General features: G+C 41.1%; 1 protein-coding gene across 3 annotated transcripts; it reads right to left on the reverse strand.

The window, feature by feature from the left end:
• Window positions 1-289: 289 nt before the first annotated feature.
• Window positions 290-25857, reverse strand: PJVK (pejvakin). 3 transcript variants are annotated; one of them, XM_089690371.1, is made up of 6 exons: window positions 25633-25857; window positions 19971-20166; window positions 9746-9887; window positions 7804-7921; window positions 4889-4984; window positions 290-1069 (listed from the first exon to the last, which is right to left on the reverse strand). In XM_089690371.1, exons 1-6 carry the CDS (start codon window positions 25841-25843, stop codon window positions 768-770), a joined length of 1065 nt encoding a protein of 354 aa, XP_089546497.1. In that variant the 5' UTR covers window positions 25844-25857; the 3' UTR covers window positions 290-767. The 3 variants fall into 3 exon arrangements, with proteins under 3 accessions (XP_089546497.1, XP_089546496.1, XP_089546498.1); XM_089690370.1 differs by having other exon boundaries at window positions 4874-4984; XM_089690372.1 differs by lacking the exon at window positions 4889-4984.
• Between the last annotated feature and the right edge of the window lie 250 nt (window positions 25858-26107).

Raw genomic sequence — 26107 nt, forward strand, 5'->3', positions numbered from 1 at the left:
ATAGAGTTCCATTATGTCTGGTGGTTTTGGTGCGACATCTGAAAATGCACCATGCTGTATCTTTGGTGCACTTTCAGATAGTGCCAAATCTACAGGACATAATGCAGCCCTATGGGAGAGTGCAGCTAACCCACACCAAACTCGCATGGTAAGCTGCCCCACTCCTATGGTGCAGTCAGACCGCAGCGGAACTGTGCGAAAGCACCCTTAGCTTATGTATGTATGCGATGTAGAAACCAGCTGTTACATACACTGCACTAAAAATGTTTTGCACAGACGTGTGTGTTTTCTATAGCCACCATACATAATATTTCTTTGTAGTTTCATCTATCTTATCAAGGGGAGAATGAAGGACCTAGCTGCCAACTTTAAGTTACAAACCTATAAACTAAGTTTTTGTTCCTGCTTTGCTTTTTCCAAATTGTGAGAATTTTAAATGTGCGCTCACCTGCTGGGAAATGATTGGTAACCTTCAGCGCTGACATCTTTGCAGTGTGCACAAGTGGATATTATGTAAGTTTACTGGCATTTTTTTTATAGATTCTCTTGGTTACATGTATTTTTGCATGATTTGATGTTTGAATACATTTGACACTGGTTATTGGCCTGCTGAGTTACTATTCATTACATAGCTTTGTTCTGAGACAAGAAGTTACCTTTAAACCAGTCCTTTAGGTCAGAGTCCATTTTGCATATATGAAATGAGGGCTGTGGCACTGTTACACCTGAGTTATAACCAAGAAGCACCATTGTGTCACGTGCAACTTTCACTTGAGCCTTTTATGCCAGAGATCAAAGCAAGGAACTGCATGGAGTCTGACATATTTTTGCCCATTAAAAGAACACTCAAAGCAGCCATAAACGGTCTCTCTTTTGGAGTTCCCCATTCCACACAAAGCACAGGGTCCCTTGGGGATGTTATTGTTTAGCAGGTTCACACGGGTGTGAGCACCTTCTCTCATGTAAGTGGTAGAGATGTCAGTCATGCTGGCAGCCTTGTCATAGTAGTCAGAAAATATATCATCGTAGTATGAATCTGAGTTAACCATGATGTCCATTGTCCTTTTTCCTGTTCGAAGATAAACATCTTACTGTTATATTCAAAATGATTGCCCAATGTCATATAAATATACATTTTACAGTTCTTTAAACTATATGAATACTAAAAAACTGATACTAGACTGGGCATCAATGGATGTCTGCATATTAAAGTGTTACTAAACCCAGGACCGTGCATTCATTATATCTGGTCTCCTACAGTGCACAGGACTTGGAAATACAATTTTTTTAGTAAATATAAACTGCTAAATACCTTTTCTTATCAGCAGTTAAAGCAGTCTTGTGACTTCAGCTGAGCACTGGTTAAAGCTTGTAGGAGGAGTTTTCTTTCTGCTCTAGGAGGATGCAAAACCCCTGACCTCTGTCTGGAAAGTGATGATTGGCTCTGTGCAGATTACATGCACTCTCCCAAGAAACAAAAAAACCTCTCTAGTAATACACACTAAATATAAACTGCTAAATACCTTTTCTCATCAGCAGTTAGAGCAGTCTTGACACTTCTATCAGTGTCGTGCAGAGCACTGGTTAAAGCTTGTAGGAGGAGTTTTTATTCTTCCCTAATTGTCCTATGAGGCTGAAGGACCTCTGACCCTCTTTCTGGACAGTGCTGATTGGCCCTGTGCTGATCACATGCACTCTCCCCCCAAAAAAAAAATTCTTTAGCAATACACACCAAACTGAGCATGTGTGGCTTGCCACCAAGACTTTGTTCTATCAGCAGATGGATTTGGGACTGTGGAAGAAGGGGAGGATCAGAGAAGACCGGATCAAAGAGCCTTTTTACACAATGCAGAGGAATAACCCCTTAGATTCCACAATGAGTATAACAAGCATGCCTTACTGCATATACAGACTGATTTTACTGTTGTGGGTTTAGTAACACTTTAAGCCTCAGTGGCTCTAAAAGATTGGTTAAGGTGGTTGTGAACCTCAGACATGAACAAAGCATTAACTTCTACAGTGTGTATTTGTTTCAGTTCCTTTACTGTCTGCATGAGTCACTTCTGACAAGTTTTCCTGACACCAAATAAAAAAAGAGGTGATGGGCAGGGAACTTCAGCACACAGCTTGTGATTGACAACCTCAGCTCTGTTCCTGTGTGCAGTGTGAAGGGGGGGGGGGGCTGTCCCTTCCCTCCAATCAGCTCTCAGAGCTCTCCTCGCTGAGCTCTGTAGAGTGTAACTTCAGCTCTCTGCCCCTGCTTTCTGGAAGCTCAGACAACCTGTATAAATTCTTTAAATGGCTGTACAGAAGAAAAGTTTGCAGATAAACAGGTACAACTTATGTAGGAGGATTTGTTTTCATCTCTGTGTATCATCTGAGGCTGATCACTTCACTGGGATAGGCAAGTGTTTACAACCACTTTTAGGTACATGTATGTTCCCACTGGTAGCAGTTCTACAGTATACTTTGCTTTTATTGTTGTGTATGACTACTGCAGTGTTTCTCAATTCCAGTCCTCATGGACCCCCAACAGGTCATGTTTTCAGGATTTCCATTATTTTGCACAGGTGATTTGATCAGTTTCACTGCCTTAGTAATTACCACAGCTGTTTCATCTGAGGGAAATCCTGAAAACATGACCTGTTGGGGGTTCATGAGGACTGGAGTTGAGAAACACTGGACTACTGATACATTTAAAAGAAAGGAGAATTACTAATTCTGACCCCTTTTTGTAGTCCCTCCTGACCAGTAAAGCCTTTACTTTAGGTGCTGGGAAAACGTTTTTCCAAAGCACACCCGACACTGATCCCTATCACTGCCTTACCATGGTTCTTTCTGCTACTTATCAAACCTTTAACCTGAGGATGTATGGGAATCAGAATGGCTACTGCCGTGACAACTGATACTTCCCACAATTCGTAGTAATGTATACCAATCCATAATTGAACACAAGTGTAAAGCTATATGTACAAAATCTGAATGTCAAAGATTAACGCCTTGCCATTCTGTTGAATCCTGATGTAAAGCTATAAATGAAGAATTGAAAAGAACAGCTACTGCTGGATTAATGAGAATACTTTACTATTTTTAATGTTCAATCTCTGTGTATTGTTTGATAGGGTTAATAGTTAGAATAATATATGAGCTAAGGTAAGAGATAGAGTTAGGGTAATTTTTCATGAGTCCTCCTGTTAAAATGCAAGTTTTCTGCCTGTTACGCTCTCCTTCTGGTGTCATTACATTTAGACCAGTAGTCCAAGCCTTACATACTTGTCCACACCACAATTTCAGCGTTCTGGATATATTTTTGCATATGCATTTACACATTTTTGATGTGTTTCAAGGCATTCCAGTACATTTTTTTTAAAACTTAAATCTTTATTTTTATTAGGACATCATGCATTCTGGTGCGTTTACATGCATTTTGATGGGTTTTAGGTGAAACAAAATGCAGCAACTTGTACTTTTGTTGAAAGCACTGGAACAGACCATTATGGTGTGAACTCGGGCCATTGGAATACATGGTAAATGCTGTGCATGCAGTCTAGATGCGCTGTAAAACACACTGAAAAGCAGCTGGTGTGAACCAGCCCTTAGAACAGATCAGGAAGTCAGAGTTCCTTATCTGCCATGATTTGTCCCTAAAAGGTTTGAAGTAAAAGCATCAGCATAACAGGGAGGTAACTTGGAACTTAAAGCAGAACTTCACTGCATCTCAGCACCACAAACCAAAAACACTGTCTAATTCATTTTTATTATTCAAAGCAAAATCACCCATCCATTTATGTCTCCATGCTTTATTTTGCGGATAAATCATTTTGAAAAACACCCCCTAGCATTTCTGGCCATGGCCATCTTGAGTAAGGGTAGAAGATTCATGGAGCATTCACTTGCTGGAATCCATCTGCCCTTAGCTCTGCCATGCATGCAGGTAGGTGTGCTTAGCTAAGAAAACCCCTCCTGAAGACTCCTGGGATGGGATGACATAATTTGCCTTGGCCAGAAACCAGAAAGTAACTGAAGAAATGTAAAAAAAAAAGGTTTAAAATAAGTAAATATCATATCATTTCTTATCTATTTTCTAATGCTAGCACCATAAGGATTAAAAATAGTCAATGTTGACTGAGAGAGCGCTGTTCTCATTTTAAAAAACATTTTTTTTTGTTTTTTTGTAAAAGAGCTATTGATAATAATAACAACTATGCAACGTATGTAAAATATTCTGTATTTAATGTAAGCTACTCAATTCACATTGAGTAGTTTAAAGGTTTACATTTAAAGGTTTGCATCCTGTTTCAGAGCAGATACTACAAGATGTCGAATTTAATCTGTATTACCCAAAAAAGATGCTATTCCCTGCTGAGTGGAGGAGAAAATAACAATTAATAGAATCTAGATCAAGCAGCCCTGACTAGAGATCTATCGGATTTATGTATCAATGACCTATGAAAAGAAATTGTCCATACCAACCAGAGTCAAATTTTTTTTTTTTACATTAACTAGAAAAATTGGCAATTGACAAAGTACAATTGGGCATAAATCTCCATTTAGACACTTTGGGGTTAGTTTACTATGACTGGAAAATGCAAAATCTGGTGCAGCTCTGCATAGTAGCCAATCAGCTTCTAACTTCAGCGTGTTCAATTAAGCCTTGACAATAAAAAAAAAACACCTGGAAGCTGATTGGTTTATATGCAGAGCTGCACCAGATTTTGCACACTGCAGTTTTAGTAAATTAATCGCACAGGATATATCATGCAATGTCATACAACTGTCCCGGATAAACTCTTCTTTTTCTCTGTCTTTGTAAAATATTACCAGTGGACAGTTATATAGGTTACATTTGGAATGTCACCTTGGCATGACTTACCAGTAAATAAGATGCCTGTTCGATATAAACGGTTCCTCAGGGCATTCAATGAGAATGATCTTGTGCGTACCTTCTCAAATCCACCTCTTGATGCAGATGATACACATAGCTCTGGAAAGTAAGAATGAATTACATTTATATGACAATCATATTGTTCCCTCGTCTCCTAAAGAATATGTGGTGGAACAAAATAATGTTCTTATTTTCTACATGCTAGTTTTTTTTTTAAACTGAAGTTATTACACTTTAGATGGAATTATGATAGCCTTATCTGCTGTTCCCAAGATCATTTAAAGTGTTACTAAACCCCGGACCCTGCATTCACTATATCTGGTCTCCCACAGTACATACAACATGGAAATGCAATTAATTTAGTAAATATAAACTACTAAATACCTTTTCTCATCAGTAGTTAGAGCAGTCTTGTGAATTCAGCAGAGCACTGGTTAAAGCTTGAAAGAGGAGTTTTCTTTCTGCTCTAGGAGGATGCAAAACCCTTGACCTCTGTCTGGACAGTGCTGATTGGCCCTGTGCTGATCACATGCACTCTCCCAAGAAAAAAAAACTTATCTAGCAATACACACTAAACTGAGCATGTTAATGTGACTACAGATTCAGTCTGTTTTATCAGGTGGACATTTGAACAAGAGGAGGGGCAGAGAAAACAGGCCAAACAGCTTTTTTTTTACACAATGCAGGATTAACCCCTTAGGTTCCACAGTGAGTAGAACAAGCATGCTTTACTGCACATACAGATTGATTTTTTTTTTTTTAAATCCAAACAACTTTTATTGTCAAGATAATAAAGAAAATGGAACAGTACTTACAGAATCCACAATGACATTACTGCATCAACAGGATTACACATAAATAGAACAATGTGGATGCACACATCCCGTAATGGACAGAGTAACAGAAATAGTAATCAAACAAAAGAGAAAGCACAAGGATCCAAAGCCTTCTTGACAATACCTTATTTATTCCCTTTTCACCTTTTATTCCTTCCCGTCCAGATTTAAACATAAATGGGGGAAAGGAACAAAGCCCAAAATATGCCTTCAAACAATCAAAATAACCATATACAGACTGATTTTACTGTTGTGGGCTTAGAAACACTTGAAGTTCATTAGGTTACAGGTACGTTCTAAGTTCTTAAAGCCTAATGAGGTTATGGATGCCCCCACTCTGCAAATTTAGGATCAATATATACACTGTTCCTAAGTTAGTATTACAAATGGAGGCCACTTGATTTGCAGATGAATAGATATCCTCATAGCGTTTGATGCTTTGGAGATTTCCAGTGTAGACCTGGCTTCAAAAATAATTGTTATATTCTAATTAAATGTAACTTTATCCAACACTTTTTTCTCTAGTTTTAGGCAAAGTGGAGAAGGGTTAGAACATTTATCCAATTGTGTAACAAACTAAAATACATAATGAATTCATGCTTTGGGACCTCTACCCCCTTCAATTAGGTTGACTGCTCTATAAAATCACATGGCACAAAATGATCATATAAAAACTTGCTACACCATAGAAGCATCTTCTTTCTTTTGAGCGTATGTGTTGTCTTGTCCCATTTACAAGAGAGTATTACTGGAAAGAATGTGATGATATTTGCTTCCCTCTCCTGGAAGTTGTTGTTACTGAGAAATGTGATATGCTTTTTGATGATATTCATCTAGTACATTATTAATCTTACCGCACGTAATATATCACAAAATTATATAAATAATCACAATGCTTGCTATAGGCTGACATTGCTGACTGCTTCCCATATGGTTACGTATTAAGGAGTAATATCATTGATCAAACCATCAACATTGGCTGAATAAAATATACTACACTATATCAGCCTTTTGTCCTGGTGGCTTCATTGAGCTACTTAAGGTGGATCTCACTTTGATGCTGAACTTACCTGATGCTGGGTGTAAGTGAAACCTGTAAGCAGTTCCTACTACCAGAGAGGGTCCACTGAGGGTATACCAAGCGCCGTTGGAGTGCCACATCCCCACCAGGTTCCAGGTGACCACCAGTGCCCCATATACTACATGCGTAAAAATATTTTATGTCTGGTGAGTGCAAGCACACCCCTTTTTTGCCTATCACAGAAGTCACGAACACCTTATTATGTGATGCAAGTTGAATGGGAATGATTGATATCTTCCTATTTGGGAATACTGACGCACCTTTCTGAAAACATTTTTAATGGACTTTTTTTATTTTTATTATTATATTTATGCAATGTAATGTTTTTACATAATACCATTGTCACTTTATAATATTTACTGTCTTAATTAAGACATCACTTTGTGTATCACTTACTAGCGCATACTTTTGCACATTTATCACTTCTTCACTTTAATAATATTTGAGCGCTGCATTTTATGATTATATATAAATAATAGTGCAAACACAAAGTGGTCAACACAATGTCACTACAAATTATAAACAAATTGTAAACATCAAAAAATGTCCATAGAGTGAATAGTCCATACAGTAGTTTCACAGGATATCTTTGAACTCCTTGTCCCCATAACCAGTGATGGGTGTATACCCATCAATGGTTATGGGGACATGGAGTTCAAAAATTTCCCGTGAAACTACTGTATGGACTATTCACTCTATGAACATTTTTTGATGTTTATAATTTGTAGTGAGATTGTGTTTACCATTTTGTGTTTGCACTATTAATTATATAATTTTGTGATATACTAGAATATTTGTAGTCTAATCATTGATGAGAATAGCACCTTTCACATGATAATATATATTTTTATAGTGTTGTTCACATTTTAAAGACAACTTCTCTGGATCCTAATTGTGGGTTTTAGGTTGGTGCCTCCTTTTCTTTGTTTATTCATTCATTACAAAATGATCATAATTTTTATTCCATACATATAGCTTATACTGATGGATATGGAGCTTACCAAAATGGCCATCCAGATGAATGTACAGATCAAAAATACTAAATGCTATGGTTGTATGGGCTGGAAATACAATAGCTTTGTCACGTCCTTTATGGTTTTTGTCATCAATTAAATGAAACTGAAAATAAAAAATAAAGTTATTTTAGATGATGGGACATATTCCACCTGAAAACATATATGTTGTTATAACAAGGCGATCTTAGGCGCTGAGAGCCTGAGCCAGCCGCTCCCTTCCCCTGCACAGCCCAGCACTCCAGTGAGAGTTGGGGGGTCTGAGCAGACAGCGGTGATTGACAGCCCCACTCTCTGCTCAGAGCGGAAAGGAGAACTCAGCGCCCAGCGGTCAAGTGATCATTGAGTTCTCACCCTTAGAGCTGGCGGGGGACAGATGCAGCAGTGGACTGATGCTGTATCCACTTAAGTAAGTATAAATAGGGGGGAAAAAATGACTTCTCTTTTCAATAGTTATTACTGTGGTATACTAGGGATCTTGATGCTGAAGTTTGCAGCAGTAAGATGGCACCTCTAACATAATGGCATTCACCCAACTCTATCAGTACTGATTTTACTTACTACTTCTAACTCCACAGCTTGAGTAATTTGACATTTGTTCTCCTATGCTGCTGAGGTACCCTAGGGTTTTGTATTCCAACTGAAAAAGCTAAGGCTTATCAAGGTTGAGGTTTAAAGATGACTGCACATCAGGTGATAAAAACACTAAATTCAAGGTTCTTTTACCAAACTGGTGCATAATTAGCCAGACACTCAGCTTCAACCACTCCTCAATGAACAGTCTAGGGATATCCTTTTTTGAGGCTTTATTTTAGGTTGAACTTGGATAGGGTATGGGGAAGCTGTAGGATACTCCAGTAGCACAAAATAGTAACACTAGGACACGTCTCAACCTCCTAAATCTTCTTAGAACAGTCTTTGCAGCCGCAACTAGGAGACTGAGTTGTACTGGAACACCATAGAAAACTCTGAGCAAAGGGTGGCTCTGATGCACAAGGGACAGTAGCAGCACACAGTAACTAGAATCTCTTACACAGGTCTGTACTCACAAATGTTCCTGGATTCTTGGATGCCTCCTTCCAATATCACCCACAAATTATTCCCATGACCTCTTCAGACCAGATCCTCAGTGATATCCCTCTATCAGTTCCAGCAGGTTTCAGTAGAACAGGCCCCCTCGATGTGCACTAGAGCAGGCCCATCAGCTTAATCATAGCTGGGACCGCGATCAAGAAATGTTGAAGCACAACTGGACTACCCAGAAGGTCAACAACTGTTCAGGCTGGGAACTTCTCCTGGACAAGAACCCTGCTCCCTTCAGAATCAGACTATTTATGCACATTCCAGTCACCTACTAGGCACACTACCCCAGAGATTGGCTGGGACCACATAAACATTCAGGCTGCCTATTTTACTCTCCCAGCCCACTACTATACATTCCGGAATCCTCCAGAAGGCAGGGGGATGCAGTCAAACCTGAAACCAGTAGGACCCAGAACAGTCCACAATAATCACAAGTTGTTCCACTGATTACAGGAGAGCCAAAAGAACTAAATTCAGCTAGCCTAACTAGCAGAGTATGGTGTAGGGTGCTTCATGAGGTGCAGACCCATTGACAAGAGATACACATGGTGTATTGGGCACAAATGAACTTTGTGGCTTTTTATTATCTAGTCAGATGAAAAATAAGTAATTTTATAAACAGGAATCTACAATGCTTTATTCTGAGCTTGGAAAAATGTAAAGAAGCTCCAAGTTCTCTGGTGGCCATAACGTATTTTCAAAAAATTGCTCCTACCTTTAAAGATGCATTAAAGCATATTACACCCAACCTGATGGACATGTTACCTTCTGAGGTGAAAATGAAAATATATTTCAATTGGATATTCCATCAATGCCATTTATTTTCACAGAAAGTACTTAAACTTACTCTCATAGCTTCTCCCCGCATGCCAGCATGGACAGTCAGAGAACATTGACGTGTCGTGCGGATGCTTTCCATGACAACGCATAAAACCTCCTTTCCATTTTCTCTTGCTTGACGAACTAAGCAATGATCTAAGTCAATAGTTCTATAAATGTAAAAAGAAAACTATTCAAAAACTGAAATCATTCCACTAAAATCAATAATCACATATGTTTTGTTATGCATTTAAAGTGGACTTGAACTGTGGACGCTCAGCCAAAAAAAGGCAAGCAGAGGGCAAAAGACTATTCAGTCATCAGTATTACCTGTGGCCTCCTTGTAGCTGATCTTTCCCCATTACCGACTTACCATCCCTTGTTCTCCATTGTGCCTCTGTGTGGAGATGGACATCTTGCTAAGTGCAGGGCTTTGCTTTCTCATATCAGAAGTGCATTCCTTGTGATCTTATAACTGGTGCGGTCATATTCAAGAAGCAGTGGATAAGGTGCAGAAAAAACAGATCCACAGATTGAACAAAGCAGAATCAGAGAGATCCTTGACGTACAGGTCCTCGGATACAGTTTCATCTCCACCAAAGAAAACAGTGAGCAACACAGTAGTGACATCACCAAATCTTTCTCCAAACCTTGTAACACTAGCAGTCAGAGGCAGTAGTGCTTTAGATGATCTCACACTGCAGTTACAGTTGCAAGAAAAAGTATGTGAACCCCTTGGGATTACGTGGAGTTTTGCATGAATTGGGCATAAAATGTGCTCTGAACATCATCTAAGTCACAACAATAGAAGAACACAGTCTGCTGAACATAACACTACACAAACATTAGATGTTGCCATGGTTTAATTGCACATAACATGTAAACATTCACAGTGCAGGGAGGAAAAAGTATGTGAGGCCCTAGCTTAATGACTTCTCCCAGAGCTAATTGGAGCCAAGAGTGAGCGAACCTTGACTCCAATCAGTGTGATGATATTGGATGTGTTGCTGACAGCTGTCCTGCCCTTAAAAAACACACACCTGTTTTGGGTTTACTGGTTTCAAGAAGCACTGTCTGATGTGAACCATGCCTCGCAGAAAAGAGCTCTCAGAAGACCTACGATCAAGAATTGTTGACTTGCATGAAGCTGGAAAGGGTTACAAAAGTATCTCCAAAAGCCTTGATGTTCATGTGTCCACAGTAAGACAGACTGTCTACAAATGGAGAAAGTTTAGCACTGTTGCTACTCTCCCTAGGCGTGGTCGTCCTGTAAAAATGACTGCAAGAGCACAGCGCAGAATGCTGCATGAGGTAAAGAAGAATCCCAGAGTGTCAGCTAAAGACCTACAGAAATCTCTGGCACATGCTAACATTTTTGTTGACACATCTACAATAAGGAAAACATTAAACAAGAATGGAGTACATGGGAGGACACCATGGAGAAAGCCATTGCTGTCCAAAAAGAATATTGCAGCACGTTTGAAGTTTGCAAAAGAGCACCTGGATGTTCCACAGCACTACTGGCAAAATATACTGTGGACAGATGAAACCAAGATTGAGTTGTTTGGGAAGAACGCACAACACTATGTGTGGAGAAAAAAAGGCACAGCACACCAACATCAAGACCTCATCCCCACTGTAAAACATGGCGGAGGGAGCATCATGGTTTGGGGCTGCTTTGCTGCCTCAGGACCTGGACGGATTGTTGTCATCGATGGGAAAATGAATTCCAGAGTTAATCAAGACATTTTGCAGGAAAACGTACGACCATCTGTCCGCCAACTGAAGCTCCGCAGAGGATGGGTGATGAAACAGGACAATGACCCAAAGCATACAAGTAATTCAACAAAACAATGGCTGCAACAGCACAGAATACGCCTTCTGGAGTGGCCCAGTCAGAGTCCTGACCTCAACCCGATTGAAATGCTGTAGCATGACCTTAAGAGAGTGATTCACACCAGACATCCCAAGAATATTGCTACACTGAAATAGTTTTGTGAAGAGGAGTGGTCCAAAATTACTCCAGATCGTTGTGCAGGTCTGATCTGCAACTACAGGAAACGTTTGGTTGAGGTTATTGCTGCCAAAGGAGGGTCAACCAGTTAGTTATTAAGTCCAAAGGTTCACATACTTTTTCCTCCCTGCACTGTGAATGTTTACATGTTATGTGCAATTAAACCATGGCAACATCTAATGTTTGTGTAGTATTATGTTCAGCAGACTGTGTTCTTCTATTGTTGTGATTTAGATGACATTCAGAGCACATTTTATGCCCAGTTCATGCAAAACTCCACGTAATCCCAAGGGGTTCACATACTTTTTCTTGCAACTGTATATAGTTTGGAGGCTCAAGCCATAAGGGGTGCTTAAGCCATGGGTGTGCACTGCTAATTTTCAGGGGAAATTCCAAGAAAAGGGCACATTTGCAACATTTTTTAGATGTTTTAATCTTCATTTTTGAATACATCACCAAATATTTCTCCAAAAATTGTGAGGCTAGCAGTCAGAAGCAGTAGTGCCTTAGATGATCTCACACAGCAGTTATACATTTACAAAGCTCAAGGCATAAGGGTGCTTACACCATGGGTGTGCACTGCTAATTTTCGGGGGAAATTCCCAAAAAAGGGTACAATTGCAACATTTTTTAGATGTGCTAATCTTAATTTTTTTTAGATCATGTCCACTTTAATAGTATTACTTTACATACATACAGTGCAAGCAATTTATTACCCAATGGCAAGCCACTTGGGGTACGTTTTTCACAAAGTTCAACAGGTCACCTTTGCAAGGTACCATAGTCAACCTTTGTAGGGTTCTAAAAATGATTCTGGTTACAATTAAAGCAGCTGTTTATTCATTTATAATTTAGTATCAATATTAAATATTAGATTAGAATATCTTGACTTTTAGATAAAGGATGGTAGCAATGACAACAGAAATGTCCATATTGTCTTGTAGGGACTTCCTTTCAGGTGATGGATGCAGAAGCATCCCCTGACCCTTTGCCTTTAGCTGATATCTCTTATCTGTTTTCTGTACTCTTCTAAGTGTTTTGTTTTTGGAGTATGCTCAGGGAAACAATTTAAAGGAACAGGTAGCATTACTTTAGATTGTAAGCTCCACGAGCAGGGCTCTCACATTCCTTCTGTACTGAAATGTATTGTAATTGTACTGTCTCCCTTATTTTGTAAAGTGCTGGGCAAACTGTTGGCGCTATATAAATCCTGTATAATAATAATAATATTAGCAATGGCAGATGCTGCAGTCTGTGTTCACGTAGATGTGGCTCAGTACAACTTGAAGCTGACTGTTCACTAAGTGAATGTGCTGGGCCAGATCATTAGGAGTAAATATTAAAGCCCATTTCCACATTCAATTTTTCTAGTTTTGAATAGAGTGGGCTACTCTGACATGTTTTTATTCTTGTCCATTTCTCCATTGAAGAAATTTCTGATTATATCTTGTTCTATCTAACATTTGCTGCATTGACAGGAACAGGTAAATCTCCCTCTCTTATTTTTTTTTTTTTTTATTAGCGATGGACCTAAAGGTTACAGTAACCGAGGAATAGGGAAGAATTGTAGCTTTGCATAGTTTCAATAGATCCTTGTAAACCAATACCTTAGTTTTCCCACCAGATGTCACTGGAGTACACAGTAATGCTTCCATCTATGAAGACCAATCGCTAATAATACAAAGAGATCTCACAATATTTGCCATTGTTTTATATGTTTGCATTATTTGACCTAAAGTTAGGTCCATAAATATTGGGACATCGACACAATTCTAAATTTTTTTGCTCTATACACCACCACAATGGATTTGAAATTAAACAAACAAGATATGCTTTAACTGCACACTGTCAGCTTTAATTTGAGGGCATTTACATCCAAATCAGGTGAACGGTGTAGGAATTACAACAGTTTGCATATGTGCCTCCCACTTGCTAAGGGACCAAAAAGAATGGGACAATTGTCTTCTCAGCTGTTCCATGGCCAGGTGTGTGTTATTCCCTCATTATCCCAATTACAATGAGCAGATAAAAGGTCCAGAGTTCATTTCAAGTGTGCTATTTGCATTTGGAATCTGTTGCTGTCAACTCTCAAGATGAGATCCAAAGAGCTGTCACTATCAGTGAAGCAAGCCATCATTAGGCTGAAAAAACAAAACAAACCCATCAGAGAGATAGCAAAAACATTAGGCGTGGCCAAAACAACTGTTTGGAACATTCTTAAAAAGAAGGAACGCACCGGTGAGCTCAGCAACACCAAAAGACCCGGAAGACTACAGAAAACAACTGTGGTGGATGACCGAAGAATTCTTTCCCTGGTGAAGAAAACACCCTTCACAACAGTTGGCCAGATCAAGAACACTCTCCAGGAGGTAGGTGTATGTGTGTCAAAGTCAATAATCAAGAGAAGACTTCACCAGAGTGAATACAGAGGGTTCACCACAAGATGGAAACTATTGGTGAGCCTCAAAAACAGGAAGGCCAGATTAGAGTTTGCCAAACGACATCTAAAAAAGCCTTCACAGTTCTGGAACAACATCCTATGGACAGATGAGACCAAGATCAACTTGTACCAAAGTGATGGGAAGAGAAGAGTATGGAGAAGGAAAGGAACTGCTCATGATCCTAAGCATACCACCTCATCAGTGAAGCATGGTGGTGGTAGTGTCATGGCGTGGGCATGTATGGCTGCCAATGGAACTGGTTCTCTTGTATTTATTGATGATGTGACTGCTGACAAAAGCAGCAGGATGAATTCTGAAGTGTTTCGGGCAATATTATCTGCTCATATTCAGCCAAATGCTTCACAACTCATTGGATGCCGCTTCACAGTGCAGATGGACAATGACCCAAAGCATACTACAAAAGCAACCAAAGAGTTTTTTAAGGGAAAGAAGTGGAATGTTATGCAATGGCCAAGTCAGTCACCTGACCTGAATCCGATTAAGCATGCATTTCACTTGCTGAAGACAAAACTGAAGGGAAAATGCCCCAAGAACAAGCAGGAACCGAAGACAGTTGCAGTAGAGGCCTGGCAGAGCATCACCAGGGATGAAACCCAGCGTCTGGTGATGTCTATGCGTTCCAGACTTCAGGCTGTAAATGACTGGAAAAGATTTGCAACCAAGTATTAAAAAGTGAAAGTTTGATTTATGATTATTATTCTGTCCCAATACTTTTGGTCCCTTGACAAGTGGGAGGCACATATGCAAACTGTTGTAATTCCTACACCGTTCACCTGATTTGGATGTAAATACCCTCAAATTAAAGCTGACAGTTTGCAGTTAAAGCACATCTTGTTTGTTTCATTTCAAATCCATTGTGGTGGTGTATAGAGCCAAAAATGTTAGAATTGTGTCGATGTTCCAATATTTATGGACCTGACTGTATATGATGCTATTTTGGGCTTGACAGTCAAATAAAAAGTTTTGTGTTAACATATCACAGTGTTTAAACATGTAACATGGATTAAATACACTTGAAAACTTTTTGTACTCAGTGAAATGTTTGTGTAACCCTTAGTTCAGATGTATGCAGGTGGTGCCGCTGCGGGACACGCACAAATGCCTGCAGCCGCACCGCCCACACAGAGGAACGCGGGATCCGCACAAATGCCCGCAGCCGCACCACCCACACAGAGGAACGCGGGACCTGCACAAATGCCTGCAGCCGCACCACCCACACAGAGGAACGCGGGACCTGCACAAATGCCTGCAGCCGCACCACCCACACAGAGGAACGCGGGACCCACACAAATAGCCGCACCGCCCACACACAGGAACGCGAGACCCGCACAAATGCCCGCAGCCGCACGGCCCACACAGAGGAAAGCAGGACCCGCACAAATGCCTGCAACCGCACCGCCCACACAAAGGAACACAGGACCTGTACAAATGCCCGCAGCCGCACCGCCCACACAGAGGAACGCGGGAGACGCACAATTGCCTGCACCCGCACCGCCCACATAGAGGAATGCGGGACCCGAACAAATGCTTGCAGCCGCACCGCCCACACAGAGGAACGCAGGACCCGTACAAATGCCCGCAGCCGCACCGCCCACACAGAGGAACGCGTGAGACGCACAAATGCCTGCAGCCGCACCGCCCACACAGAGGAACGCAGGACCCGAACAAATGCCCGCAGCCGCACCACCCACACAGAGGAACGCAGGACCCGTGCAAATGCCCGCAGCCGCACCGCCCACACAGAGGAACGCGGGACACGCACAAATGCCTGCAGCCGCACCGCCCACACAGAGGAACGCGGGACCCGCACAAATGCCTTCAGCCGCACCGCCCACACAGAGCAATGCAGGACCCGCACAAATGCCTGCAGCCGCACCACCCACACACAGGAATGCGGGACCAGTGGGCGGGTGCCATTAGTTCTAATGGCATGCCGCCCGCACTGGAAATCTCAACCGTACTGTGAACCTCGGTTCCCATGCGGGCTGCAATTTCCGCAATAGTGCAGGGACTTCATCCCTGAGGGGCACGGGAGTCCATTCAAATTAATGGGCTCTCACGCCTGCACAAATTGCGGCCTACACGACTGCACAGATGTGTGAACCAGGGGTAAGACTCATCAGAAATGAGACTGCTACATGAAGGATATAAGCGACACTAATGGCTCATCCACACTAGTGTTTACAGTAGTGCTTTTACCACCCCCCAACTGCTACGGCCTTTAGCTGAAGAGGCGACAGCTGGGTTTGTACACATGCCATAGCCATGATGATTTGCTTCACAGCTGGGGCAGGAAGTATACACCCTGTCTCTTTTTAGCAGGTGTAGCGCCTGCTGGATGCAACCCATTCAAGTAAATGGGCCGCTCTACAAGTGCCCCAAAACTGCCTGCACTGGCACTCTAGTGCCAGGTTCAAGGGGTTAAAGCAGGCAAGGAGGTGATACAACCCCTCCTCACACCTGTCAAATACTCTGTGAAGAGTGATCTTCAGAGAGCAAAGCTACTGTGACAAGCCTAAAAACGGTATTAAACCTAAAAGCAAACAGTTATTATGCTTACATGTGATGGCTGCATCTATTTTCTTTTCTAGGCTTTCTTTCCTATATTTTCATTTGATGATCCTGCCAGTAAGTCTGTTGTTTTTCAACAGAATAAGCTTTCCAGCAGTATGTGTCAATTACAGAGATGAGACAAACCATTTTACACTGACAGGGGTGCTTACAATGATCAGTTTTTTTTATTAAACAGATGTACATTTTTGGTTTCAAAAGGAAACAAACTGCTTGCTGTAACTGATTATAAAGTATTAGCTGGAGTTTGGCTCAATTCGATGGTGTATGTAAACCTGCTAGTCCATCTAACACTCCCCTGCCCCCAGACTGACAATGTTGCTGTCCAAAGGTGCCCCTGTGCTCTTTCATCCAGGGGGGGACACTCTAGGGTTGCCACTTCATCCTTTTAAACCCGAACACATATTGACTACACAGGTTCTGTGGCTGATTAAGGTGGTAATTAACCACTTGCACTCCTGAGGATTTACCCCCCCCCCCCTTCCTGACCAGGCCATTTTTTGCATTACGGCGCTGCGTTACTTTAACTGACAATTATGCGGTCATGCAACGCTGCACCCAAATGAAATATACGTCCTTTTTTCCCCACGAATTTACCTTTCTTTTGGTGGTACTTGATCACCTGTGCATTTTTAATTTTTGTGCTATAAAAAAAAAAGACTGAAAATTGAGAAAAAAACAATATTATTTACTTTTTCCTATTAAACATGTCCAGTAAACAAATTTAAAAAAAACGAATTTTGTCATAAATTTAGGCCAAAATGTATTCTGCTACATGTCTTTCCTAAAGAAAATCACAATACGTGTAAATTAATTGGTTTACGTGAAAGTTATAGCGTTTACAAATGGCGCTATATATACACTGGGATTTTTTTTTTTTTTACCAGTAATGGTGGCGATCAGTGACTTATAGCAGGACTGCGGGACTGCGGCGGACATTCTGACACTGGAGGGGAACTGACTTGGTGTCGCTGACATCCCCAGTGACACCAATACAGTGATCAGTGCTAATAAAAAGCACTGACACAGTACTAATGACACTGGGCAGGAAGGGGTTAACATCTGGGGCGATCAAAGGGTTAAATGTGTGCTGGGTGTGATTTACTATTGGGCTGTGTTCTTCACTGCAAGCACACTGCTTTGGATGGCTGTGCTGTGCACAGCCATTCAAAGCAGTGTGCAGGAGCTGACAGGGAGGAGAACTGTTTTGTTTACGAACAGTTCTCTCCCCTGTTGGAGAACCTCGGCAATCACCGGGCACCGGCGGGTAATCACCCGGTGATTGACAGCCACGGCCGGGAATGGCAGTGCGGGTAAGGCGCGTGCGCATGATTTTGCGCACCAGTGCCGACTTGTAGCAGTATATCTGCTATAGGGCGGACAGGAAGCGGTTAAACTCACTTAGTGCCTTATCTGCATTAAATTAGCCTCAGAACCTGTGTAATTAATATGTGTTCGGTTTTAAAAGGATGAGTTGGCAACCCTAGGATACTCTAAAGCGGGCCATATATAGATCAAAATTCTGATCCATGTATGGGCAGTCAGCTGTACACAAGTCAATAAACCAGCCTGTCAGGATTTTCCTAAATGATCAGTGCCATAAGTATTGTGCATCCACATTTAATTTCTCTGTTTTTTTAGAATTTTAGAATATTACTGTTAGCAATCTAAAGGATTTCCAGGGTGTGGTCTGGAACCAAGGTCTGGTAAACTATAAAATATGCTGGGTCTGGAAAAATAGAACCTTTTCTTATAGATATAAGATGGTATCAAAAAGTTTTGAGACTAGTTTTGTAACACGCTAACAGATGGCAGCACAAGGCTGCACCCACAGTCACAGGGAACATCGACCTTCATAAGTCAGTGTGCCAAAAGACATCATCCTGTGTACATCAAGAGCTGTGCAACTGGTGCTATTCTGTCTACATGCGTTACCACGTCTGCTCAGGGGCGGACTGACCTTTCGGGTGCTCGGGCACTGCCCGAGGGCACAGGGTCAGTATGGGGCCCCTGAGATGCCCCTGGTACCATTCAAAGGCTTTTTTGGGTGTGGTTTGAGTGTGGACAAGGACACAGAGGCCCCATGATCCCCTATTGCCCGGGGGCCCCATGAGTTGTCAGTCCACCCTTGCGTCTGCTATGTCATCACGGACAGCAAGTTAGAACAAAGAGCAAATGTGAAACTCTGCGTGAATCTGGGCAAATCACTGGATCTCTGCAATGTTGTCAAAGTGGTGACCTTTGAGATGGATCTTCATCTTCAGAAAGAGGGCATTTTTGGGGGTTGAGCTAGCTGAAGGTCTCCCTAATCTCTCATAGTCTTCCAGTGATGTTCTTCCACTCTTGAAGCACGTGAGCCACTCACACATCTTGAACAACTCATTGCAGCATCGCCGTAAACTTGCCATGTCAAACGTCTCTGTGACAAATTTGCCCAGTTTCACGCAGAGTTTCATGTTTGCTGTTTGTTCTAACTTGCTGTCCATGATGAAATAGCAGACGTGGTAATGCATGTAGTCAGAATAGCACCACTCGCACAGCTCCCGATGTACACAGGATGATGTCTTTTGGCACACTGACTTATGCAGGTCAGTGCTCCCTGTGACAGTATGTGCAGCCTTGTGCTGCCACCTGTTGGAGTGTTACAAAACTATTCTAAAAACTTTTTGATACCACCTCGTACCAGTTTGATATCGGCCTATGGCAGTAAGGCCTTGTTCACCTATATGTGAGCTTTAGGTGCCAGGCTTAAAAAATAGTCTTGCTTGCTACATTTTGATGTGCTTTCATAAAAAATGCACGTTATTTAGAGTTCAATGATAATGCAACTAAAATATATGTAAAAAGCAACACAAATAAAATTCACAGCATAAATGTGATCTGGTCCTAAGTCAAGCTGTGTCTATGAGCAACAGTTCCATTTTAATTTGCTGCAGTATATACAATACTTTCCCAGCCATAGACTATGGTGTGTTTGAGACAGGGGCAGACAACCTATTTGGAAACTCGGGCACTGCCTGAGGGCCTGGGGTCAGTAGGGGGCCCCATGAGATGCCCCTGGTACCTTTTTCATAGGCTTTTCTGAGTTTGGCCAAGGACACAGGGGCCCCATGATCCCCTATTGCCCGGGGGCCCCATGAGTTGTCAGTCCGCCCCTGGTTTGAGATGCTTGGTATATATTTCCAGAAGGTCATATTATACATTACCTGGAAACAAGTTCTTTAAGTAATGTTGGGACTTCAACTTCATGCTTGGTTACAACACCAAAAGAAGCTTTCACCGCAAGAGAATCAGATCCATAGATATTTATTCCGACATCATTCATGATCTGATTTCCATGTCTTTTGTCCAAAGACACATCTGATTTATCTTCATAGTTCAGCAGCTGGTAAGAACTTACGCCTGTGAAATACGGAATATACAGTCATTGTTAGCCTGTGTTTAGTCCTGCACACAAAGCCAGGTATAACTGGGCTAACTTGGAAACAAGGAAACAAACAGTAGATTCACAGTAGCCATTCATCTACTGCAAATCTACCTTTCCTCTGAAGCATGATCTGCATTCAGATTGTGCTTCAGAGACAATAAACAGGTGGCAAGGAGGTGTCACAATTCTTGATTTAACCCCATTTTTGCCAACAAACGTGCGCCAACATGCTTGCTCGACGTTTGCGGCAGTTTTCTGTCACCTGAATGTGTAGCATTCGGCAGGCATGCCATCCATCGGGGCAAAATTTGAGCACTAGGACAGAGAGAATAAATATGTGAGGGAAACCACCTCCTCCTGGAGGGACCTGGGGGCCAGCCTCCTTCCCACCGACTATAGACCCAGGATACCCAGGGAAGAGATATATCCCTCTTGCGTTTTGCATTTTAAATCTGCCTAGCAACAAAAAAAAATGCAAAATGCATCAGAAACGCGGAAAAAAGTGTCAAAAAAGACATGCAAAAACGCAACGCAAAACACACTGCAGAAATGGATCAAATGCAAACTGCCTAGGTGTGAACCTAGACTTACACAGGTTTGCAGTGTCAGCTCACACAGCTCAGCAGCAGCACTCTCTTAGTTATAGCAGCCTTTGGACTGATTTTTAATCTGGGCTACTCGTTTTTAGATGTTATTATATTCCTATTGCTTTTTCACTGTTTGGGGTCACAAGGAACCTTTTCCCCAAGAGGGTTATCACTTCCCTGGGTACCTGGCTGACTGTGAATTATACCAGCTATCCTTTCCATGCAATTAGGGCTGAAGGGACTGTTTCTGAGATCCCTTGGCATACTGAGCATCTGTGCATAGTGGAACTATGTGCAAGGGGGGAATTCCAGCATACATGGGGTTAACAAACTTTATTTTCTGTTACAGGTTTCCTGGCATCAACTATTGTTTGTCATAATTAGGTTTAGGTGATAAACTCTTACTTTTTTTATTCACCTGCAGAGTCCAGACTGCTAGGTGCCGGGAAGGAATCTATTTGTTTTTTCTTGTGTTTGATTGTTTATTTATTAATGTAATATAATTTTCTCCTGGGACTTGTAATGTGGGCCATACCTGTCTACAGGGAAGGATTTTTGAGTATAAATGCTGTGCTGTTTTCTAATAGAATCAGTCCTTGTTTCACTCCAGAAATGGAGAGGAGCGCACATGACATAGGGTAGCATGCATAAGGAAGTTTAATGGACAAAATAAAATTAATAGTTGCACTCACAAGCAACTGTGGGGTATAGAGGCTTGTCAGGTGGCTTGGAGGATAAGGCCAGAGTAATGCAGGCCATAGACGGGGAGAAAACCGGCCATTTTTTTTTTTTGAGAAAAACAAAAAATCGGTCGTTCAATCAGCCGACGTTACCACCATTGGTAAAAAAAAGTCGGCTGATTTTTGTCCCGTCTACGGCCGGCAATTAATATAATAGCGGTGTCCCTGCAGAGAGCTCCGCTATTATATTTGACATTTAAAAGAAGAAATAGAATTTGAATAAGAAAAAGAAGAAGAAATAGAATATGAATAAGCAGAATAGAAGAAATAGAATATGAATAAAAAGAAGAAATAGAATATGCAGAAGAGGAAGAAATATAATATGCAGAAGAAGAAATAGAATATGCAGAAGAAGAAGAAATAGAATACGCAGAAGAAGAAAAATTGAATATGCAGAAGAAGAAGAAATAGAATATGAATAAAAAACAGAAATACAATATTTGCAGAAGAAGAAGAAACAGAATATGCAGAAGAAGAAGAAATAGAAGAAATAGAATATGAATAATAATAAGAAAAAGTTGCAACATTGTATCTATTTGTATCCATTTTGGATACAGATGTTTCTATTTGGATACAAATAGATACAATGTTACTATACTTTTAAATGTCAAATATAATATCCGACTGAAATTCTTCTTTTTTTCTTCGTATTATTCATCTATTATTTCTTCTTCTTCATATTCTATTTCTTCTATTTCTGCTTCTACTTCTTTATCTTCTATTTCTTCTTCTTCTTCATATTCTATTTCTTCTATTTCTGCTTCTACTTCTTTATATTCTATTTCTTCTTTTTATTCATATTCTATTTCTTCTTCTTATTCATATTCTATTTTTTTCCTTTTCTTCTTTTCCTTCTTCTTTCATGTCACTGCTCATGTGCATTTTTTTAAATCGGTAAAAAGATTGGCCGATTTGTCCATCATTGCCGCGAAAATCATCAGAACGACAAAAAGTTGCATTTTTGGTTCTATAGACTTCAATGGAAACACTGCAGAAAAGCATGTAGTGCGTTTTTGCTGGGTTTTTGCTGCGTTTTTGCTGCTTTTTTTTATGTGTTTTGCATTTTAAGTCTGCCTAGCAACAACAAAAAATGCAAAACGCAACAAAAATGCGGAAAAAATGTGTCAAAAACACATGTGCAAAAACGCAACGCAAAACTTACTGCAGAAACGGATCAAACGCAAACTGCACATGTATGAACCTAGCCTAATGCTGTCCATACATGGGTTGAAATTCGAGAGATTTTTCATCCGAAAATCGGACCTAAGAATAATCGGCTGATTTTCGCTCTGTTAGTGGGTCAATGGCACCGGCCGATTTTCGTGGCTCCTCCCTTTTTTGGTGACTGAGCATGTTGGAAAATTTGAGAAAAACGACCCATTTTTTACTCAATGATGGTTAAATCGTACGATCGTTTTTCTGAAAAAAATATGTACATGAGCCGGGACCTGGAAGGAACAGAAGTTTCACCTGTTATATGGGGTGAACTTTATGACTTAGTCGGCCGATTTTCTAAAACATTGATGGCACCATCAGATTACCGAGCGAATGACGTTTTCGATTTTCAGGCGAAAAATCATTCGGAATTTGACCCATGTATGGCCTGCATTTGCAGTGCATTTGCAGTGTCAGCTCACATAGCTCAGCAGCAGCACTCTCTTCAGCTGGCCATACATTATACAATTTTCTTGAGAATTTTGCTTAGATTTACTAAAAACCATGTAATATGAGGTCAAACCTAAACAACACTTTCAACTGTATCCAATTAGGCAGGCCTTTGCACTACATAGTTGAAGGTAAATCTAAAGGAAATTGGGCAGAAATTGGACAGAAATATGTTTTACTCCAACATTGGTTTTGTCTGATACTTGGGGTAAATTTACTATATTCGGGTTCCAGAGTGGAGGACGCTATAGTTTGGTGTCCAGTTGGGGTGTCCGGCAGTCCATCACAAAATATATCTGGCATGGGCACAGACAACTATAAAAACTTGACAGAAGTTCTACTCTTCTCTACTCTACTCAAAACTAAGAAAAAAATGTTGTCTATACATACACATTGAAGGAGAAGTGTGGGAAATGAAAAAAACAAACATCTATACCACACCCACCTGTAATGCTGCAGTTTTCCCCCACCAGCTGTAAATCCGAGTACTGAGCAATCACATGACCGCTGATCTCTCAGTTCTTGGGTCCCCTCTGAGCACAAAGAAGATGACTGTCATTGCTCTCTGCTCTGCCCCTACAGCGCTCACTGGAGCTTCGGGCTGTGAAGGGGCTGGCTTAGACTCACAGCGTCATGCTGAGAGGCTGAGCCAGCTGCCAGTCAGGCATCTGGGTGGATCTCAACATTAAAGTCGGGATACATCCAGAGACTGGAACAGCTCTGTGATGTCAGCGGACAGCTGTCCTTAGCCTGCTGTTGGCAGATTCTGGGTCACAGGAGTACAGAACTAAGTGCACTTCTGTGACCTGCATTAGAAATATGACCAAACAAGCCATACTTTTAATGTGGTTTGACTGACCAAAGCTATATGTATAAGTTCTGAACCTAAGGTAATTATGCTTCTTCCTAATTAAAGTCATTAAATCTCAGAATGTAGACTTGTGCACACGTGTTACTGCACAATGGCTTAGTGGTTATCTCTTCTGTCTTGCAGCACTGGGGTCCCTGCTTTAAATTTTGGCCAGGGCACTATCTGCATGAAGTTTATATATATTCCTGTGCTTGTGACACACTTTGAAGACATGCTGGTAGTGTGTGTATGCATGTGAGATAAGGACCTTAGGTTGTAAGCACCTTGAGGGCAGGGACTGATGTGAATGTACAGTGTGCACAGTGTTTTATATACTAGGGGGGGTACAACTGGGGGAATCAATGGTGGAGAAGGATCTGGGAGTTCTGGTAGATCACAAGTTTAATAATGGCATGCAATGCCAAGCTGCGATTTCTAACATGAGCAAAATCCTCTCTGGAGGTATAGACTCCAGAGAGAGAGATATCATATTACCCCTGTACAAGTCATTAGTAAGACCTCATCTGGAATATGCAGTTCAGTTTTGGGCACCAATTCACAAAAAGAACATTGGGGAACTGGAGAAAGTACAGAGAAGGGCAACCAAACTTATAAGAGGCATGGAGGAGATCAGCTATGAGGAAAGATTAGAGGAACTGAATTTATTCTCTCTTGAGAAGAGGAGATTAAGGGGAGATATGATCAACATGTATAAATACATCAGTGGTTCATATAGTGAACTCGGTGTAGAGCCTTTCACCCTGAGGTCATCACAGAGGACAAGGGGGCACTCTTTACGTCTGGAGAAAAAGAGATTTAATCTCCAAATACGGAAATGTTTCTTCACAGTGAGAGCTGTGAAAATGTGGAATAGACTCCCTCAAGAGTTGGTTCTGGCCAGCTCCGTGGATTGCTTTAAAAAAGGCCTGGATTATTTCTTAGATCCACAGAATATAACTGGATACTAACATTTATAGGTAAAGTTGATCCAGGGAATAACAGATTGCCTCTCGAGGGGTCAAGAAGGAATTTTTTTCCCCTGCAGGAGCAAATTCTATGCTGCTTTGCTGGATTTTTTTGCCGTCCTCTGGATCAACTGTGGGTATAGGATTATACTTTTTTTTATGGTTGAACTGGATGGACTTTAGTCTTTTTTTCAACCAAACTATCTATGTAACTATGTGTGCAAATGGTCAGTGCTATAAAAATGCATGTAATACATGGGATTCTGTAGGGCTGATTTACTAAAGGCACTACTCACTTTGCAAGGGAATTTGCTCCAGAGCCTGTTGAAATGTCACTTGGCAAACAACACCCAATCACATGCAAGGAAAAAAGCATTTCCCTTGATTTGATGACAGAAGTCAACAAAGCTTCACCTCATTCGCTGAGCTCTGGGGAAATTTCCCTTGCAAAGTGCAACTTTCCTTGCAAAGTGAACAGTCTATTAGCCTTTATTAAATCAACCGCTGTATGTACATACCCAAGAAGGGCAAATGGAATTTGTAGAAGGCTGAGAAATACAGAACTGTATAGTAATACAGCATACAAAATCATGTTGCATTTTCAGTTCTATGAATCTAAACCATAGAGTGTTACCTGCTGAAATTTCCTTGTCTCCATCAAGAATATCCTTTAGCGTAAATGGGGTTGAGATATACTTGAACTTTCTGGAAAGGAAACAGCGTTTCTTCTTGATGACCAAGCTCAGTGGTTGGTATTTGTCAGCTTCACTGAGGCTGGGGACAGGGACCAGCCTCCCTCCATCTCCCACTTGTTTCACAAAGTTCTTGGTGGCAGCTGCAAACATAGCAAAGTATTACCTCTCTGCAGTCACACGGTCTGCCTTTCTATGAACTTCAGATCCCCATACTTTGTATTAGTCAGTGTGGGCCAGGGCATCCTTAGTCCTCCATGGCATATGCACAGCGGATTGCAGTGTTCTGTGCACCTTTATTGACTCCTATTACCAAAGTCAATGAATAATTGAATATGTAAAGTAATACGTGCCTTTGTTATTGTCCCTTGTAACATACAGAACTTGTTCCATGCTGTGAAGCTTCTCAACTTAACA

Source organism: Staurois parvus, unplaced genomic scaffold (genome assembly GCF_062004578.1).
Source record: "Staurois parvus isolate SC_StPar_1 unplaced genomic scaffold, SC_StPar_1.0 ptg000530l, whole genome shotgun sequence".
Taxonomy (NCBI): Eukaryota; Metazoa; Chordata; class Amphibia; order Anura; family Ranidae; genus Staurois; species Staurois parvus.

Excerpts from the sequence above, each read along its gene's own strand:
- PJVK (XM_089690370.1), bottom strand. The coding sequence starts at position 25,843 with ATGTTTGCAGCTGCCACCAAGAACTTTGTGAAACAAGTGGGAGATGGA. Across the intron at positions 20,167-25,632 it reads AGACAAGGAAATTTCAGCAG|GCGTAAGTTCTTACCAGCTG; the intron begins GTAACACTCTAT and ends CGTATTTCACAG. Across the intron at positions 4,985-7,803 it reads TCATCTGGATGGCCATTTTG|AGCTATGTGTATCATCTGCA; the intron begins GTAAGCTCCATA and ends CTTACTTTCCAG.